This window comes from Tigriopus californicus, chromosome 10 (assembly GCF_007210705.1).
Source record: "Tigriopus californicus strain San Diego chromosome 10, Tcal_SD_v2.1, whole genome shotgun sequence".
NCBI lineage: Eukaryota > Metazoa > Arthropoda > Copepoda > Harpacticoida > Harpacticidae > Tigriopus > Tigriopus californicus.
The window spans coordinates 13629783-13649491 of record NC_081449.1 but is presented as its reverse complement, the minus strand read 5'-3'; the positions used below and the strand labels follow the sequence as shown (position 1 = coordinate 13649491).

The following is a 19709-nucleotide window of genomic DNA, read 5'->3' as shown; positions in this document are numbered from 1 at the left end:
AAAGCTGACTCCTTCTCGACGCCTCCAGAGGGCCCTTTTTATAGGCCCGGGGAATACAGGATAATATTTTCCAACAGGCCTCTTCTCTCCCCTCTTCTTGAGCCATCTTCTTTTTCTCCTCCTTTCTCTGCACACATCCTTCCTTACCTTTTTTAGAAGTGTAAAGCAAGTGGAGCAGGAAGAGGCAGGAAGGATGAAGGCTGTCCAACAAGCCAGGACTACTGTGGTAACTTCCCAAGCGAGTTAATAATATCCCACCTAGTGCTCAAAAACAGACCCTCTCTCATAAATGCTGTTTTCCAACCTGGTTCAGACTTGGAGAACAACAAGAGTCCAGAAGACGTCTACAACACTTGATGGGGATAAAAGCAACCAAACACGAGGATCAACATCGAGATCCACCCGCTGGGACCTTGAAAACGCCTTCTCATTTTTGTTTGCATTCTCTCTGGCGATGGGTGCTCTCTAGACGACTGTAGTTCAAGACACAATATCCTCTTGTTGCCTCCACCCTCTGGAGTGTCTTTTGAGCCCATCCGAAATTTACTGGTGTGAGGGCTTTCTCCTTGGATGCATTAAAGACGATGGTGGCACGAAGAAACCCAGCCTTCCCACAAATATCCCAAGACTTGCAGCAATCTTTCTTCCCGTTTTGGATACATTCTCTCTCTCTCTCTCTTTCCCTCTCTCTCTCTCTCTCTCACACACACCCAGAGCCACGCGTAATGCCAAGACAGCCCTCAGTCCACAATCCAATCTCCTCGTCCAATTTGTTCCCCAAAGTCCTATTTTAAGGTCTGGTCCTCGAGGAACAGACATTCTAAGGAGGGTTTAGAAATCTCCACCACCACTCGAAGGAATTGCAATAAATCATTCGACAATCTCCCCCACTCTTCCAAACATCATAGTTCACGATAATTTTCAGTGTTTTATCTCATGGGTCTCATCTTCAACGTCCCTTCTAATATTAGCGGGAAGATCTTCTGGCTTTGGTGTTCATTCCTGGCATTGAAAACAGTTCAACCATGTTATCGCAGTGTAGATGAAGCCAATGGGTCCTCTCCATCGTCCACCCACCAGACAACCACAGACAAGCCTGGTCGTGAGCTTCAATGGAGATCCATTAAGGGAGAAAGGGAATCCATAGACTTGGGACTTGGAGGAAACCAATACTGTAACCTACTTCAACTATTGCCGGTCAAATGCGTGATTGGATTGAAACCTTGACCAGCGACGAATTGAAGTTGATGAAAACGTGTTTCACCGCTCGAATTGTCTGATTTGGGAAAGCATTGAACGGAGCCAGCCTGGTGCGTCCCTGGTGGAATCGTTTATTCATGAAGGGGCCGTTGAGGGGCCATTGAAGCAAGTTCTCGTCTTTATGATTTCTCGAGAAACTCTTTGCTCGCTTTGGGCATTTCTTCTCCCCTCTCACAAACAGTGGTCAAGGAAATTGGATCGCAATTGGAAATCTGGTCAGTTTGTGTGCGAAGAGGCGCAAGATACGGCTATCAACCCCTTTTACCCTTTGTAGCTAGCCTTCACATTGACCTTGTTCTCAACAGAAGGCTGGATGCTGATGGAACATTTTCCACCCATCCAATCACGATCAATATGAGACTGAATTGATTACGGATGCATCGAATCTGCTCCCATTTCTCTGAACTGAGCCACTTGGTCACAAAAAAGGAATTCTATACCGAGGTTCTTCGAGACGACGGATCTACAGTATAGTAAGCATTCAACGAATCCACAACAGGGATGGATAAAACGGAGGCCTTCCTTTGACGGTATGGATAATACAGAATCTTCAAAGGCCACCAAAATTGGAAGGGATTGACTTTCTCTGGACTGTTCCTTAAGGTTATCCGAAACTGATGGGGCCTTACCATTACTATTGGCGTTTAGGTTTGTTGTTCTCGCCAGAGTTGGTTTATTTTAAAAAGAACAGCTTCTACAGAAAACAGTTGCCTCCTATCTAATAATTTTGTGAAGCATTTCGAAACCTGAATTTCATTTATCTCTCATGGATAAAACAGACATGGGAGGACCGCCATGAACTGGGTGAATTTACAAGGTTGTACTAAATTAGCATCTCTTGGTTCAAATTCTACCAAATTTTTGGCACACGAGTCAAATTTATTGGTTTTGATTTTTGCCATAAATGTGGCATTTGTTTTAATAGTGCTTCATTAATGTAAGGATTCCAAATGAGTAATGCCTCGAAGGCCCTGGGAAAATTGTACTTTTGCGTTGAGCAGAAATATAACAGTTATCGATTTGTGATAATAAGATCTGAACAACAGGGAGAAGAAAATAAAGTATTACTCCATATTCGTCACCTTTTCGATTTGTTTGCTGTAGAAAATATTTTTTCCTTCGGCCTAGCATTGTGAAAACGGGTGTTTTTGGAAAGTAGAGCATGTATACTTTGGAGACGAGTGACATGCCCTGAGTGAGGATCACATAACGGATAGACGACTTTGCATGAAACTTTGCAAGGATATTCCCAGAAAACATGTTTAGCGGCTGCACTAAGAGGAATTTCTTGTTGAACATAAGAATATAGATTAAGGCAACCCTTTAATTACTGTTTGCTATGTCAGGGACTATATCGGCTATAATCATGGTTTCATTTTATCCCAGACAACCACGTATGCTGAACATTCAAAGAAGGAAAAACGTCTTAATTAAGCTTTGGTCCTTTTTTAACATGCAAAAAGCCAGAGGCATTTTAAATTTTGCTCTTAAAGGTCGAATCACAAGTTTGAAATAATCCAAAAAGTAGATGACCAATTAAATCCATTCCCAATACAAAATATTTTCTTCAATCTGCCAATTTCTTCTTCGTTTAAGTGAGATGCCATCCCATTCCAGTCATCGGAGAAAATATTGTATAAGGTCACCACATACTAGAAGCTGAAAGAGTTTATGAAACTTCAAACGAAAAATATGATGACCAAAGTAAATAAACCTGAATGGTTTCAATGGCATTTCTCTCTTCTCAATTGCTAGGCTTAATGTAATCAGATTCATTATCATAGTATGAACATGAACTAATCAATCATTTTTTACATCAAATTGAAATACTTCAAAAAGCAAATGGCAACATCAGAATGGCTCGTTGTTATTGAACCACTCGGTTCTGTCTCATTTTGCCGACCAATCCATCCCGGGACGAAGTGAGAAGGCTACATTAGGATGAATTTGGCCTTTCTCGTCAGGCCTATGGGTAGAAAGGGAAGGCCTCAAAGGGGCCTAGAGCTTGTTGGAATTGTGGAATTGGGATGATAGGAAGGGAGCTAGGAAGTTCAAAAGGGAAAGAAAGAAAGAGAGAGAGAGAGTCTGAAGGCCAAGGACGGAGACGAAGAGGAGGGAGGACGAGAAAGAGAAGGAGGCAAACTACAGAGTACAAAAGTCTTCGGACCCACGACCAACACAACCAACTTGGAATTGGAACGGGCCGGAAAATGTGTTGCAAAAGTGGAAATGGCCGTACAACATTAAGGGGACCACTGACTGCCTTTTTCGGAACCCAAGGAAAACCAAAACTAAGCTTGATTTTCCGGACCAATATTTCTTCCTTAAGCGACCAGGAAAATAGAACCCAAAAGAAGATTCGACTCCTTTAGTATGATATCTTCTCGCTCTGAAGTATAAAATTCATTTCGCCACTCATTCTCTCGGCTTCGATTCTGAATATGTCCTAATTCCATCCATCAATATATTGAGCACTCGATTTGAAATGCATCCAAGATTCAAGACCCTGCCTGGATCTGGATCTTGAATGAGAAAGAGACACGGGTTTCTCAAATCGAACTCGATTTTCCAGGCACTTGATAGCTGGATGCGGACGGAGAGCCTGTCTGTATGTCAGTCTGTTTGACAGTATGTGTGTGTGCGCATGAGCAAGGAGGGGCGGTTCGGTTCCTCCATCAATCCAAGCTAAGTTTGCAGATGGAACCCATCCTATCCGCGCTGATGGCTTTTGAGCGTTGCCAAGAAACTTTTTTTTTATCTGCGCTCTGATGATAACCATTCTGTTCCTTTCATTGGCCATTATGCCTCTCTATGCAAAGAAGAACCGGCTGGAAGGACAGAAGGTGGTATTAGAGTGCTAAGAGTACTATCACACATGGTGGATAGCGCGTCGAAAACCCGTTGTCATGGCCTTGACTCCGGCATCGAGTTTCGGCGTGTAACCGGACGATAGGTACAAGGCGTTGTTGGTTTGTTCTTGGTGCTAACTTTGGGAACGGTTACGTCCACAAGGAGGACCTTCATGAATGGGCCGGAAGGACGAGGCGACCGAGTCAGCATAGCCTAATTATTTCCACTGCCATGCTATCAGAGGGACAAAAACTTGTGTGTGCGGGATGCAGAGTGAGGAGATTCTTGCGGATAAGTCTGAGCCTTGGAGGCGAGCAGCTTTGTTTGGACCGACTAAAAATCGCAACAAAGTATGTGGATACTGAGCAAGTTGAATTCAACCATGGCGAAAGTTTCAAATTGAAACTTTCAATTTGGAGACCTTGAGTAATTCACGGAAATGGGAACCCTTGGGAAACAAATCGGGACTCAATCTAAATTGGCCGCGACCTTGATGAGGACAGAGCCGCCAGACTGTATGGAAGTCCATCTATCTCTCATTTAGACACGTTTGGAATAAAAGTTGTCTTGGGAGAACTTCCACGTCCCTGGACCAAACAAACTGGGGAACAATCTAAATTAAAAGTCGAGCCAGGACCAGGAAAATGGTCGTCAGTTTTAGGTGGCTTCGTCTTCGTCTTTTTCATCATCAAACAAGAACAACGCAGATAAGCAAGAAAGGGACCCGGTTCTCCTAATGACACATGCCCATAACTAATTGCCCGCAAGAAAGTTGACAGGGGTCCCTTTGTGGGCGAGGTTCACTTAGATCCCTCAAGAACCAGGGCAACGAGCTATGCTACCGCCAGAAATCCCAAGGCCCTCCTCCTTGGAAACGCAGGAAGCAAGCCCAATACCACAACACGTGGGCGAGTGCTAATTAATTAATTCCTGCATTCCTGCCTTAATGATGGCTGAACTTCGATAAATGATCGCTCTTTCGATTTGGGGAGCTATTTTGCGCTTCCACAACACACAATGGGGAATGATCAATAATGCTCAGGTCTATGTTTTGCCCATTTCGTCCTTACCGTCCAACAATCAATAACAGAGAAGTGATTTTGAGGAAACGGAAGCCTTTCTTTGATGCTTCATCCAAAACCAGAGAGAGAGAGAAAACGAGGAAAAACCATTGAGTTGGAGCCCCGGTTTCGATTTTTCTTGTGCCCTGAAGGTGTCAGAATAGGAAGAATCTTTCTTTCACGGAAAGAACGAATGCTTTGAACACCTAGCAAGAACAGTTTGGCCTCAAGGAGAACCACCAAGGATGAAAAATGAAGTTCCTTCTGAAATCCGTGCTTAGACTTGGATGTTTTATTTGGATTATTTCATGTTGAGTCTCTCTTCTAAACGACCTTGTCGCTTCACGTCACGCAGATTCGGTCCAAAACAACAGGCAGAATCGAACCGGGATCTAAAATGTATTGATGTCCCTCATCGTGAATTGAAACCAAAGGTGGAACATTAGACCCCTGGAATGAATCCGAGGTAGTTTGCGAGCACGGTATCCCACCATTAGTCGTCCATTGAATGGAAATGGACCTCCTAGGGCCTTAATGTAACTTAGGACCTGAGTATATTATTGTCCTATCTTGGGACGTGAGAAGATCTGTGGAAGGTCCCGTGGCCTTGAAAAATTATTATGCAAATGATCACTTTCTACTCTACTCGCCCGACTCCCCTTTTTCTTCCTCTCTTTCGTTTGCTCTCTTAGTATGGGAACCTCAGGGAAATTGGAGCTTAGCAGAAGCAAAGGCCGATGGGTTGGTGTTCCACACGAGAAACCCATAGAACAGTAATGTCATGTTAAGCAAGATCCAGGGACCCTGATTATTCTCCTTGCCCCAAAAGAGGACAAACCATTTGGACCGTTGGCTCACGTGGTTCTTCTGGATAACAACACCATCATCAACAACAACAACACCAACAACTCCGAGGAGCAGAGTACGTTGGAACTTGGGAGTAAGACTTCCCCTCCCACGATATTGGAACGAGCGAGAGTCTTCCTGTCTTGGACAGATAAGAAATTTGGTGGTATGTCAAGCCAGTTTGAATGCAGTACAGGGATCACTATAAATCTCTCCGAGGAGGGTTCTTGTCAGGGACAGATGGAAGATATCCTGAGCCACCCTGTGTCCCGAGATTCGATTCCTTGTTTCCAAGTCTGATCAAGGCAGGCCAACACCAAAGACGGTTATGGCTCAATACAGTTTGAGACTGAGACAAAAAGATTCATCATCATCAGCTTTGTTGTGAGATTGGTCTGCTTTGGGTTCGGCTTCTGGCCATAGTCATGCAAGATTTTTTCCTCTATACAAGGCCAATTGGTCCATATTCAAATGAGATTAATCGCAAAAGCCATTTAGGAACATGTACGTTTCTTAGTTTGTAATCGCAACAACTAACAAAGCTTTTCTTGTCAGCATAATGAAAAACTACCTCGGCCTTATCTTTGTTCGTCGGCAGGCTTTTGACGACTTTGCAATCTTGAGGACCGAGGGCTCGCCACAATAGTGGCGACACTTGATTTTTATGCCCTTCACTCAAAGCGTTTCTTGGCCACTTAAAAGGCCAGTCGTTTCCTCTGCTGACTCTCACAACATCTTGAAAGGTGAGGAGGCCAGACTGTCGACTGAAGGCCTACCTTGTCTATCAGGAGAAAGGCCTGTTCCAAAGAGCTTTTCAACTTTTGGCCTCAAGCATTGTCTCATTAGCATTTTCATCCGCACACGGAAAGCGGCAAACTCTTAACCTTGGAACACGAGGTCCCGGGCTATCTTTTGGTCTCTTGGTCTGTCGATGTGTCTCTAGCCTTTCACGCACAGACAGGCCCTTGGCATTGGTAACAGAAACGAATCTAAATGGGGGGCTTCTACTTGGGACCCCCCCTTGAAAAATAACAACAGCAATGGTCTCTACCGTACATGAACTTACCACCGTTGGGATGAAAGGTGTGGAACGTGGATTCGCCCACCGTGGTGACACTATTGGGCGTCATGGTGAGAGTGGCCGTGGTCATGGAGGCCAAGAAGTTGTCAACTGGAGGAATCTTTACATAGGACTCGTTCAGCGGGAGATCAGGCCCATCCACACTCGACGAATCTGAAGGCCTGTCACTCGTGTCGTGCAAGGTGGGAAGAGAATCATCGATGGGCGAAGCTGCTTTCCCACTATCGATCGAGATCTGGAACACAAAAAAATACCTCGTTTTAAGGGCCATACCTTAAAATCGTTATAGAATATGCAATCCCACGCTATGCATTTATCAGAATGGACGATGAATATTTTATGGAGGTGCAAGAGCCTCCCGGGGATTGGGGGACGCACGTGGAGTGGAGAAGCTCGGATTAATATTTGTTAGGATCCAATATTTGCCGAGTGTGCACGTAAAAGTCCATCAAACCATAAATGTTAAAAGCCCAAGGTGCAATGGCTCAATTCCACAACATGTTTGCATCTTGAATTATAAATCCTTTGGGAGATTGGTAAGATATTCATCCACCAACCCACCCACCAAGAACCCGTTTCTTCTCTCCGATTTATCCGGACAGTCGGGATTGGTGAATCACGGACCACCTTTTAGATCCATAACGTGGCGTTTTTAAAGGTACAACACTTAAAACAATACCTTGTTTCTCTTAGTTTATATATTTGTTCACGAATTGATTTTGTTCTAAGCTTAAACATGTCAAACACAAGGTAAATAGTACGTACATACGTCGATATCGAGTTAACTCACTCGAAATATGTTTTGTTGTCAAGTACATATATTATGGTCTTAGCGATTGGAAATAAATCTGGTCGATAATTTCCCTTTCCTTGCAATATCCAAAACATTACTTTAATGCACGAGCGCCGCCACGGATTTCTAGAGATGTGGACTCCGAACGGAAGAAAAAGGATTCTTATCTCCTAAACCGATCACTTTATTCCAAATAAGGACTTCATACGACAACAAGATCATATTGAATAGATGAACTTGGCCAAGTTTGAGCCCAAAACTATAGATATTAACTAGAGATATGTCCGGAGTCATGTGGTAAACATTACATGACATTCGAATTTTCGGCCTGCTCTCGTTCAGTTTCAAAAGCTTTTGACAGCATAACTTTGATACGAACCGCTTTACAAGTAAATGATATAAAGATGACCTACCTTTAATTGCAGCAACCTACGTCTCTTATTTTATTACTATAATTCGATAAGTGGCACAGAATTGTTATGACCAAGAGGAGGCCGATTTGGCGGGAAGCTCGTTCACCGTCAATATTTCTAGAAGTTCATGGCTCCGCATATGCTTACTATCGATTCGGAAGAATTTTCGATACGCTCTACTGAAACGTTGAAACCGGACGATCAGGCAGGGCAACATCTTCATTGCTGTTTTGGAAAAAAACATCGTAACATAGTACATAACATCCCGTCTACAGTAAGTAGTAAGTACCTTGCTTGAAGATTGCTTGATCGTATTAGAATTTCAGTACGGTAAGCATGTTGTCTCCAAATTTGAAACATATCGGTGACATGGCAGATGCTTAACATCGACCTAAATACCGAAAACCCTGCCACATAATTTCATACTAACCTATAAAACGTTCTACTGGAAATCCTGTTTCCATGATTCTAAACACAATCATACAGCCAATCTGGAGCACACTCGTGGAGATCTGCAGGGAAATCGAAGCATGAGCGACATGATGAGGCCTCATATTTACGATAGTATGATGAGGGAAATAATAATAAAATTCGAGGTAACAATTACAATGTTCTTTTTTGTTTTAAAAGTAACTCTAATGGCATCATTTAGTAATGATGCGATATCATACGAAAAAATAATACTGAATGAATGATGGCGTGCCGGGATGTAACTTCAATTCTATCCTTTAACGGGGAATAACATATCCCAGGAATAGAAATAACCCCAAAGATATATAAAAAGGCATCAGCAAATAGATGTTGCTTATTCATGCTACTTTTTATATCAGATATCTTCCACGCCTTCTTTGAATATTGTAACATCCAATCCTAACTTTTTTGTCTTTTCCAATAAGAGAGCAATATTCAGAGTATTTTTAATAAAGTAAGAAAGGTGCAAATGGAGACCTTTGCTTGTAAAACAAAATAGACTTTACATTGAGATATCTTTTAGGGACACATTTACATTTTCTTCCCCATTGATTGTTGTTTCACCTATTTAGGTTGTTCTAGAAACGGACAAATCCACTTGAGTTCGTTCCAAACAAGTTGATTAGATCCCCTCTAAACTTCACTTTTGCCGAGTCACATTCGACATTAAGGAAGAGCTGGAGTGGAAAAACAAGTTGCTAGGCCTAAGCCTAGCCTTGCACTATTTACTGCACTTAAAGTTCATTGAGGGTATTGACCAGGACGAAAAGCCAAAATATCCCATGCAACGCAAACATTTCTTGGCTTTGGTCGCAGGTCTTCAAACGTACGCTAAAGTTAAGACAATTGACCAATTACGACAAAGCGGCACAATTTTGTTCAGTTTCAAAATTGCTTAAAATGCTACAATACAATACTGAAAACACTCTTATAACATAGATTTTTGAGGGCACGTTTTGCAAACATCAATCATGCACTTAGTTATGCTTTCAGTTCGAAGAAAATGCATACAACATACAACTGGCAATCTTCTAGACTTGGACTGCAATTAGATAAAAAGTGAATTGTTGAGGCCTCATTGATTTTCTTGAAACCTTCATTAACACTTTCTTATAGGTGAGTGTTAGGGTCGAAGGAGGGAGCCTCGCTCGGGGCCAGCAAAGCCGGCCATCACATCGTCCATTTTTTCTAATAGGCACAGTCGTATCCGTATCATATTGGTTCTTCGTCTGTGGGTATGATTAGTGTTTAAAAGTTTCTTGTTGAGAAAGGTCGGGGAGGAGAATCGAACCAGGGACCTCTCATGCTAGGAAACTGCGCTAACCGCTCCTCCTCCCCTGTTTATCAAAGTGCACGAGTAAAAGTTCCCGAAAGGTATTTCAAGTATTGATTTGCAATATTTCTGGCCATTTTGAGATGATCGAAAATGGAAAATGATATTTTACTTTTGTGGAATTGAAAATCAATATCATTGGTTTGATCATTTGATTTTAGATAAAATTGAAACATTTTGCTGCAAAAACTGGTGAAAGAAGACCGTTCAAATAATCTTGATTTATTTTACTGAATAATTGCACAGAGACTTTGTAAGCATATACTAATCTTTAATCAGGTAATCTCTTAGCCTGAGCTAGAATCACATGAAGCAAAAGAATCAAAATTGGTTCTCACAATATTGGGAGCTAAAAAAATGCAATTATATGCTTGGGTAATCTCTTCAAAGACTTGTTAGCAATTTGGTTTTTAAAACCATGCTTGATGGGGTTTCGACATTGCACTTTCTTCTTCGCCTCATCTTATGGTGATTTACGACAAATTTAACAGTTGAAAATGTATGACTAATTTTGAATAAAAGCGGTGCAGATTTAGAGACATTTGGGTTTAGTTTTGATCGTTTTTGCATGTTTTTATAGTTTTCGTCATCTTTCTACCGCAATATTGTTTAACTCATTTAAGCACAATATCCGCACCACAAGGTGGTTTTTGATGACAAAGGAGAAGGTATAAATATGAACAAATTAAACTAGCAACCCTGTTGACACTCTACTTCTCGAAAATATATTCTTATGCACTTAAACTGCAACTGTAAATGAGCAATTTTCCCTTCATTGGCTAGAAAAAAAAGACTACCAACTTTCTGAAGAAGTCATTGCCCATCGCCGCAATGGAAGCATGACCCCCAAAAACCTCACAAGTGTCGTTGTTTGAGGGCCAGGCAGGCATGACAGCCAGTTTAGAAACGGCGAGTTCTTAGTCGGTGTTGCGCGAGCAAAAAGAAATAATCAAACTGTCGTGGCTGGCGAGAACGAAATGATCAGTCAGTCTGTTGACAATGCTTTCCTCGCAAACTGTGAACGACCATTACAAACAGATCAGTGAGCAATATGACACATTTCCCTTGGTATCAGGCATCCAATCCCATATCAACCGACTGGAAACCATCGAGGAGCTCCTACAATTGGACCCAAACACAGACTTGGTCGTGGATTTAGGTGCTGGCACGTCGGAAATGGGGAAACTTTGGAAGACGAAATATCCCCATGCACGGTGAGTCCTGACAAGCCAAAAAACCCGCACTTTAAAAAAAGAAGCCAACATTAATATCCTTACTTGAATTCAGTCCGTTCTTATGTGTGGACCCCTCACCCATGCTCCCTCTGAACGAACCTCTCATCGAACCCATTCAAGCTAGCAGCGCGGATTTCGCGGTACGAAACGACATTCATTTCGATGCCATGATCCTCGTGCAGTCCGTCCACAACATTGCAGCTGCTTGTCCCGATCTCCAAGAGCTGTTCACCAAATTCAGGACGCAATTGCGAGCAAGAGGGCGACTTTGTGTGGCCATTCGTCCATTGGACTCGAGCAATTTGCCTCTATTCAGAGCCGCTCATGAAACCTTCGCCAAGGACAGCCTTCCGGTTGAATTGATTCAAAAGACGCTCATCGAGGCTGGTTTTCGGAGAGTTGAGGTAAGAAACTGAAAGCTTGTCTTATTCATGGACGTGTGTACAAAAATTGGCATGATATAATTGAGGGTATGTACTTTGCAGATTAAGAGCCGAGCCATGCCTCACGACTTGCCCAAGAGCCTTTGGTACAAAGCCATTCGAGGACGCTTCTTTTCGAATTTGAGTGCGCACTCGGACGAGGAAATCGAGGCCGGGATTCATGAATTGGAGCAAGGCATTAATAAGGGCAGGGACAACGTGGTTTTTGAAGATATATTTCACTATGTTTGTGCTTGGAAATGATGCTGTCCAACCCACATACTACAACACCCCAAAAAATGTGATGGTGTTTTACAACTGCATTCCGTTCGCTCACTCGCATTGCAATCATTTGCTTTTCAATCTCATCCTTTGGGTACACGACACAAGTGGTGAAGCATGGAATATGCCCCCGCTTCAGTGGTCCCTGAAGACATAATTGACACTTACACAAGGGAATTTAAGCGTTAGGCCTAGTTGTCTAGGGCCTATCTCGTTCCCTTTCCATCCACTCAAGCATGCGCTTTCCTCCCCTTTCTTGTTACGGTCCGCTTTGCTTCAAAGCGATCAAGTTGTGTGTCTGTACTCCAAGAGAAAGAGGAAGCAAGCCAGTAGATAGGGCAGGCCTAGAATCAAACTAGTGTATTAGGAAACCTTGACACCCGAACTTGATCGAAGTAAAGGCTTCGGCTCTTTTTCCACATCTCTGCATGTCACTTAGCTGATGAAAAACTTCTTTTCACCATCTCGTTAAAGCAGGCCTTCCTCATAAAAGACAAATGCGCAAGGTCTTCATTGAATCAAAGGCCTGACGACTTCAAGAGACTCAGGAGGATCGATAACTCGTTGGCCTCGGATAATCCAGATAAGCCTGATTTCGCGAAAGCGTCGCCCTTCAACGTCGTTGTTGAGCAAAGAAACGAAGGCCACCTCTTTGGTCTAAATGTGGCCCACGAGAGGTGTCGTGATCTGCATGTTTTTTTCCATTCATGTCGAAGGTCGCCCTTGGGTCCTAATCACCTGATGCAAAACTGCAATGGACGTTGTAATCATAGCACATATCCTTCATATGTGCTACACGAAACAGAGACACATCAAGTCGGAACATGCGAAGACACGTGTTTTTTTTAAAGACAGACCTTAATTTCTTTCATGAAGACAGCAGCAGGAAAAGGCAAATGTGAAGAGAAACGTTGTTTAACCGAGATGGTACTAGTCAATAGGATTAATCACGTGTAAGTGTATCCTTCATCCTCCTTGGCCCAAGAGGGATGATCACTTTTATTTGTGCCTATACCCTGAAGACCTTGGAACCATGGGAGCTGTAAGGCCATCAATAACTTACCGACCACAAACTACGGCATTCGTCTACCCCTAACCACATGCTATTGCATATGTTCTCAGAGTGGTTCCATAAGATTCTTGACGGGTTAGTTGGTTCAGCATGTGGGTCCTGGTTGGAGTTCATTCGTGATCTGGGCTTTACTTCTGACAGATCATCAAACACTCATGATGCATTCCTTATCAGATGTAATCTCAAGACCAGTCGTAAATTGACGTTCCGGGACCATGCCATAGATCCAGGGGAATCAAGTTTGCTTTCAAAACTAATCCGTCTTGGAAAAGGGGTTCAGAGGGAAAGAACAAGCTCTGGACGTCGGGAACATCTTCTTTTCCTTCTCTTGCGTCCACAACGAAGTTGGATCATTAATTCCTTTCATCGGGTTTCTCCTCCCTGATTGTTCCATTCTCAATCTGATTAGGGCATTTTGGTTGCATTGAAGCGGAAACTCGCTCTGACAGTGGCATTGATTCTCTCTGATGGATCGAAAGGCAAGACCGGAGAAGCAAGAAGAAGAAGGGTATATGAACCTTTCAATTTTGAAGGTTATCGCACCGACCGCAACCTTCTCCTATGTCCACAAAGATTATGGAACGTCAAGGCTCTTCACAGGTCTTCACAGAAGAGAAGAGAAGGAAGGGGAAAATAAGATACTGCCCTCCTAATACGGAGACAAGTGTAGAGAAAGAAGAAAACAAGATCATTTTGAAGTGTTTTTTAACATTGTACTACATGGGCTTGTTAAAAAGAATAAAAATACATCAGAATTTGACTGGTCTACTTCAGAAGTTTTGGACAGAAAAAGAATGTGTTCCAACTAAATTGCCTGCCAAGTGTTCATTAACAATTTACATGCTTGACCTCGTCAGCCATTCACTGAGACAAAATATTTCATTTACAATAAATCCCTTCAGCCTTGAGAGTCGCTTAAAAGTCAATAGACTTAGCATTTCAAAGTTGAAACTTAAACAAACATTGAGTTATTGTGACAACGTCTGTTTGACGTACAGTTTGTTAATATCGGTCACCTTCCCATTCCAACAACTATGAAGTCACTGTGTCGAGCCACCTTCAAATACCAAATATTTCCTTGCGAACGAGCGTTGAATGAATGGATATTTCCTGCATGGCTCAGTTTTTTTTTTTACAACCAATAAACACACTAAACGAATATTGAGCGGTAGGAAAAAAAAGCTCACTTTCATTATCATTGGTGGTTTTGATGAATAGCTAAAATTCCCCCAACATAATCCGACTCCATCACCACTTGATGTGATGGATTGGTTTGGAACAACAAAATCCTTCAACGAGAAGGTCGTTTCCAAAACAAATTGAATCAGAACGATGGGAAAGCAGAGTCTGTGCAGAGTCGAAGGCACTTCTCTGGCTTCTCTTTATCAATTACTCGGCTTTCCCAGAGATCCGCTGCCCTTGGAAGAGAAAGATCTTAGCCAAGTACCATTGTAAAACTCTACCCTGGCTAATCCAATATAATGCGACGAAACCCAGAGACAAACCAAATACAGTCTCGCTCATAACTCTGAGCGAGACTCTATGGCGGACGCAACACATTTACACTTGGTTTCTTCTCAGTCTTCGACTCTCCTATGACGAACGATAAGCCAGGGAGAGTGGAGTCCAACCTTGGAAGTTATTTTTCCAAGGCACAAATCATGATTCCCAACTTTCTATCCATCATGACAAGAATGAACATGACAAATTTGAAACACGCAACAAGTTAGAGGGCACAAGCGTGAAGACCTTTGGTATGCGGAGGGCCTTCGCGTATGTATAATCCGTGCCAGAGCCAACGACCACCGCTGACTTCCACCCCTTTGGAAAGTTTCCCAAGATCCAACATGCTTCATGAGAAATGTGGCATGCAAAATAGTGGGACCATGAATAATGAACCGGCCCAATTGGCACAGATTTCCTCTCTCCCTGCCCAGTTTGACTTGGTAACAACACGCTATTATCTCCTCAATTGGTCCCAGGAAAGTGGAACAACGGCATTCCTCGACACTTAGATGAGCTCAAGCTCTTAGCCTTATTGGGTCCATCCACGGAAACCGCATGATCACTCAAATGTGTTCCACTTCCCCATTTACATCATCCGGACTAACAACCCACATTACCACAATAGTGCAACCAACATCAACCATCGAGGAATTCATAAAGAGGTTGGTTGGCACATGAATAATGGAAGGCCTGAATGGCACAGATTCCTTGCCATCCTTTTTCCTAACCTTGTGTTTGCTTGCTCCACTGTAACTACTCCCAACGACAAGAAGGTCTTTGTCATTGGAACAACCAGGAAATGCATCACCGAGGAAGGAAGAAAGGAAATCCCTTGGTATACGTGTGTAGCGGAATATAATGGTGGATCTACACAGAGATAAGCGATCCACACAAGATGTATTTTGATAAACAATTTGACAAACAATTTCAGAAATCTGACAATGTGGACTAAATTCATGTTAATATCATCATTACCATATCTGAGGCTCCCTGTTCTTTCAAAATCAGTCATGTCGATTCTTTACTTGATTTGAAGAAATGTATAAAATATATGAAGTGCATTGACGCTTTGGAACCTTGGTTAGGGAGAAAACGCAGACAGGCAATGGATCCATATAAACGGCAATATGACAAAACTTGTTGTGAGAAGGTGCACTAATGAACTTTTTCAAAAAAGAAACTTAAGATAGTGCGCTTTTGGATAACAATGGACGGTAAAACGCGTTTAAATCAAAATGAATCGCCAAGGCCCATTTGTCATCTGAAACTGGCTGGAAAACGAGATAAAAGGCATCCTCAAACTGGATCCACGCGGTGCAGTCATGTACAGAGGGTGACTAAATTGGTCATAAATTGTGGTCCAAAAGTTTTGCAATTTTCCTGTTAGATTCTCCCGGGAGCTTCTTTCCAAAAAATAAGTTGACGTTCCCAAAACAAGGGAGCAGTTGCGCTCCAGCTCCATTTGGGCTTCAAAATCCAACACAATTCCAACAATAAATCATTGGAAATGGCCTTTCTAACTCTTGCCAATGGAGCTGGAGAGCCGGGAGAAGGCTCATTTGCTATCAAATCCAGGCCAAGCATTGCAGAGAATGTCTGATAGATATGGGTCCACAGTCCCACTCCTTTCCAATATTCACCCAGATATTTCCAAAACTGGTCACCAGGCTCCTTCGCTTCCCTCTCATGCAATTTTGGCTTTCCAACGTTCAATTCTTTTACACATTGAAAACTTTATAATGCTTAGTCTCCCTCACTCTCAACTGCTCAGCTGAAGTCGAGTTTAGAGTGACCAATAAGCATTGAATGCATTTGATGGAGCTTCCCTTGTTGACGACCTCGTTTGTTGTCCAATTATCTGAGGATGGACTTGTGGACTGAAGTGGCATCAATTACAGAGATCCTTCGCAGGGGGAGGGGGGTCGAATATGAGCAAATACTGACACCTTCCGTCCTTCCTCCTGCATGAATGCATGCACATAGTTGGCTATAGAGCCAGCCACATCCGCCGCTCATTCAAGTGGCGGGTGATGGTCATTGAGGGGAGAAATGTGTCCAGGGAAATGCAGGTCAGTGGATCAAATCCAAGGTTGACCGGAGAAGAGGGGAACTGTCCAAGTGGGAGAGTCGCTTCCGAAGGATCAACTTATCTGCTTCAAGGCAGATCCCTCAATAGTACACGTGGAGGGTGAAGTTGGGAACGACCAGGGGGATGGAAACGCCAAAGCCAAGAGCCATCCTCGGCAACTACATTAACAACAACGTTCTGAAAGCAATCGTTGTTATTGTTAGTTTTTAAGGACCATCCTAGACTCGCGTTCCCCGTTCCTCCTTGATTGGATTGATTGTATGCAAAATGGTCGAAGAACACGATCTTGGAGCTGATGATTCGCTCACTAGTCTTCGTACAACTGATGCAAAACGTGATCACTTCCGATTTTCTGGGGCTGGGGGGAAGAGTAGTGAAGGCCAAAGAAGTGGGTCAATGGTTCCTACCGGGACTCAAAAAAGTCAGCCATTTGCGGGCAGCCGTGAAACCACAAATAGGAGCTAACGAAGCCATCATTCAATCGGGGAAGCGATTAACACGATCGAATTGATTTCCATTATGCAAATGCCCCAATTCGTCCTCACACAGCCTCAAGGACAGTATTCGCGTGGAAATGTCAGCCGCATTTAGTTCAACTTTCTTGGCACGACAAACCATCCGGAAACCATACACTTTCGTGGTTTGTCGCCAGTCCTTAGGACTTTTTGATGACACCGCCTTGTGTTAAAGCAACCAGAATCTCAGGTCAGGGCTGAGAAAACTTGGTCAGAACGAATGAGAACTTAGCAATGCAGGATCCAGAGAAGGAAGATGAAGCCACAGAAAATCTAATGACGAGCTAATCATTTGCTCTTTTTCATGTCAAGAACAGCACGAGGAGAGCTAAGGGTCCTACGGAAATACAATTTATTTCAATAATTTGATGACAACGCACCCGAGGGATACGATCTCGTCGTGACTGACCCTCCTGGATTTCCATTTGATGGCCAGTGGATAAGAGGTTCTTGCTTGGACAGAAAACGAGAGCAAATGGTGTTTTTTCCAACACTACGGCAATGAGGGTGTGTACACAATGTACAATATAGGCGATTGTGGCAAGAGTGTTTGACATTAATCCTTAGTTGTCAGAGTTGTATCCGACGAAATCCATTGGCAAATCCAGCCTCAATCATCGGATTAGCAAATTACCAATTCTCAAGCGGGAGCTGTAGCACTTCACGATCGAGTAACTTCCCCGTTATTTGGTGAACACATGTGACATAGTAGTCACAATTTTTGCCTATTTTTTTAATGACCATTGAAATATGAGCCTCAGTTTCTGCCTTCATTATTCTATGAAATCCGAGCGTTAGCACACTTCAGCTCACCATTTCCACAGAAAGACGAGTCAAAAAACAGTCTCGCCTCAAAGACACGTGTGCATCTGCCACTCTTGTTACTAGAACTTGGATTTAGAACTGGTTCAATTGATCAATATGGTTCACTTTATACACATATATTTTTTTTCGCACCAAGTGCCAAGGCATACATCATCATTAAAAAACTCGCTTCGTCCCACGAATCTGAAGAAGGAAAGCCATGATTTCCGAAATGGGCCGAGCGTTTTGAGGGGAAAAGTTTGAAATATGAGAGACGGCGAGGTGAATTCGACACGCTCATTTCAGCGGGACTTGCAATTTGGTACATTGCATTGGGGGAGCAGATGGCTCCGGAATTATTGATTGGAACAAAGAGAACATGTGATGTAAAAGAGGCTTCTGAAATCAGTGACATTGATAGGTACTAATAAAATAGCACAATAGTGCATTATTTGAACAGACCTATGAATCGAATGGGTCGCAAAGAGACCAGACTAAGCTCTTGGATTCTGTTTGTAAATCAGGTTGATACCTGACTTACATATCCATCGGACCACAGCTAGGCCGTCGTAAGGAATCATTGGAACATATCCTGAGTAATACGATCTGGCAAGCATTGATATGCTAATGCAATTGCATTCAAAAGCCGGTTCGAATCTCTTGGCACGGCGAGGAGACCGAATGTATATAAGGTCTTGATTGTCCTTCGAGACCTTGGCCGGCCGTGTATATTATTTCACGGATCATGTTTTTGTGTAGCGTCAAACGAACATCCAATGTTTTTGTGATCCACCTTACCTGTTGAAGGTTATCCCGGACTGAAGAGGTGAATCGAGGATCGCCTTTGCCTGGAGACGCCATGGGGTCCTTTTCGAACCCAGCTGGACCACCGTCGCATTGATTCTGCTGATCCTTCTTGGCAGCCTTGAGCAAGGCGGCCTTTTTCGACGGAGGGGCAGGATGTCTAGGCGTGCGTTCGGTGGCAATCACGATTCGACTCTCGATTCGAGTACCGTTTAAGCACACCAAGGACTCATGACTGGAGAACAAAACAGAGGAGTAAGCATCATGAAACTGGATGAGCACCTTCTTATGATTGATCAAAATGCAAAGGAGCCTTCTTTTCGTCCCCATTTTCTGGCCCAGCGACCCCTCAAATTTGATTCGGTTGAGCCATCGAGGATGAAATCATTTTCTTCAAAAGATAAACACCATTTTCGACACGATCAAACGGGGCTAAAACTTGATCATAGAAGTCTGACTACCCATTTTCTTTGTGCTAGGGACTGTCCTATTGTGTAGGGATTATTTGTTCTTGGGTCTTTTATACTTTGTGTCCCACATTATGAAACTGTTTCCATCTGAAGACGTGGACTTAGACGATAAGAAAAGTGGTCCTTTTAGGCCTGATCCAATACACAAACAACACAATGGAAAAGGACAAAGTTTTATAAACAAGAGAAGCCTTGCTTGTTGTTTGGCAATTCTTTCATTCAGGTATAGTAACAAGTTGTGGCCTTTGCGAATTTTCCACAGAAACGGGCTTCATTGTATCCCTTCAGTTGGAAATGGACTCTCCCAGATCGGATTAAGGGGATTTTTTTTCATTGAATTGAGGAACCGGCGGCCAGTTTTTTGCAGTAGAACCTTCAAATTTGAACAGTTTCACACTAAGG

At 43.0% G+C, this 19709-nt stretch overlaps 2 protein-coding genes and 1 long non-coding RNA gene across 3 annotated transcripts in view; 1 reads left to right on the top strand and 2 right to left on the bottom strand.

Moving 5' to 3' along the window:
- Positions 1-19709, bottom strand: part of LOC131888721 (uncharacterized) — a gene marked incomplete in the record, with an annotated part of 48954 nt that overhangs the window by 3224 nt on the left and 26021 nt on the right. Inside the window, 1 exon segment of the mRNA XM_059237643.1 lies at positions 7084-7303. Coding sequence (XP_059093626.1) covers positions 7084-7303 — 220 coding nt within the window.
- On the top strand, positions 11038-12088 carry LOC131888732 (uncharacterized). The gene is made up of 3 exons (XM_059237659.1): positions 11038-11322; positions 11396-11747; positions 11829-12088. The coding sequence occupies exons 1-3, from the start codon at positions 11108-11110 to the stop codon at positions 12027-12029; spliced, it is 768 nt and encodes a 255-aa protein (XP_059093642.1). The 5' UTR covers positions 11038-11107; the 3' UTR covers positions 12030-12088.
- LOC131888736 (uncharacterized) lies at positions 18155-18823 on the bottom strand. Its single transcript, XR_009374154.1, has 2 exons — positions 18496-18823; positions 18155-18432 (listed from the first exon to the last, which is right to left on the bottom strand). It is a non-coding gene; the product is annotated as an uncharacterized LOC131888736 (long non-coding RNA).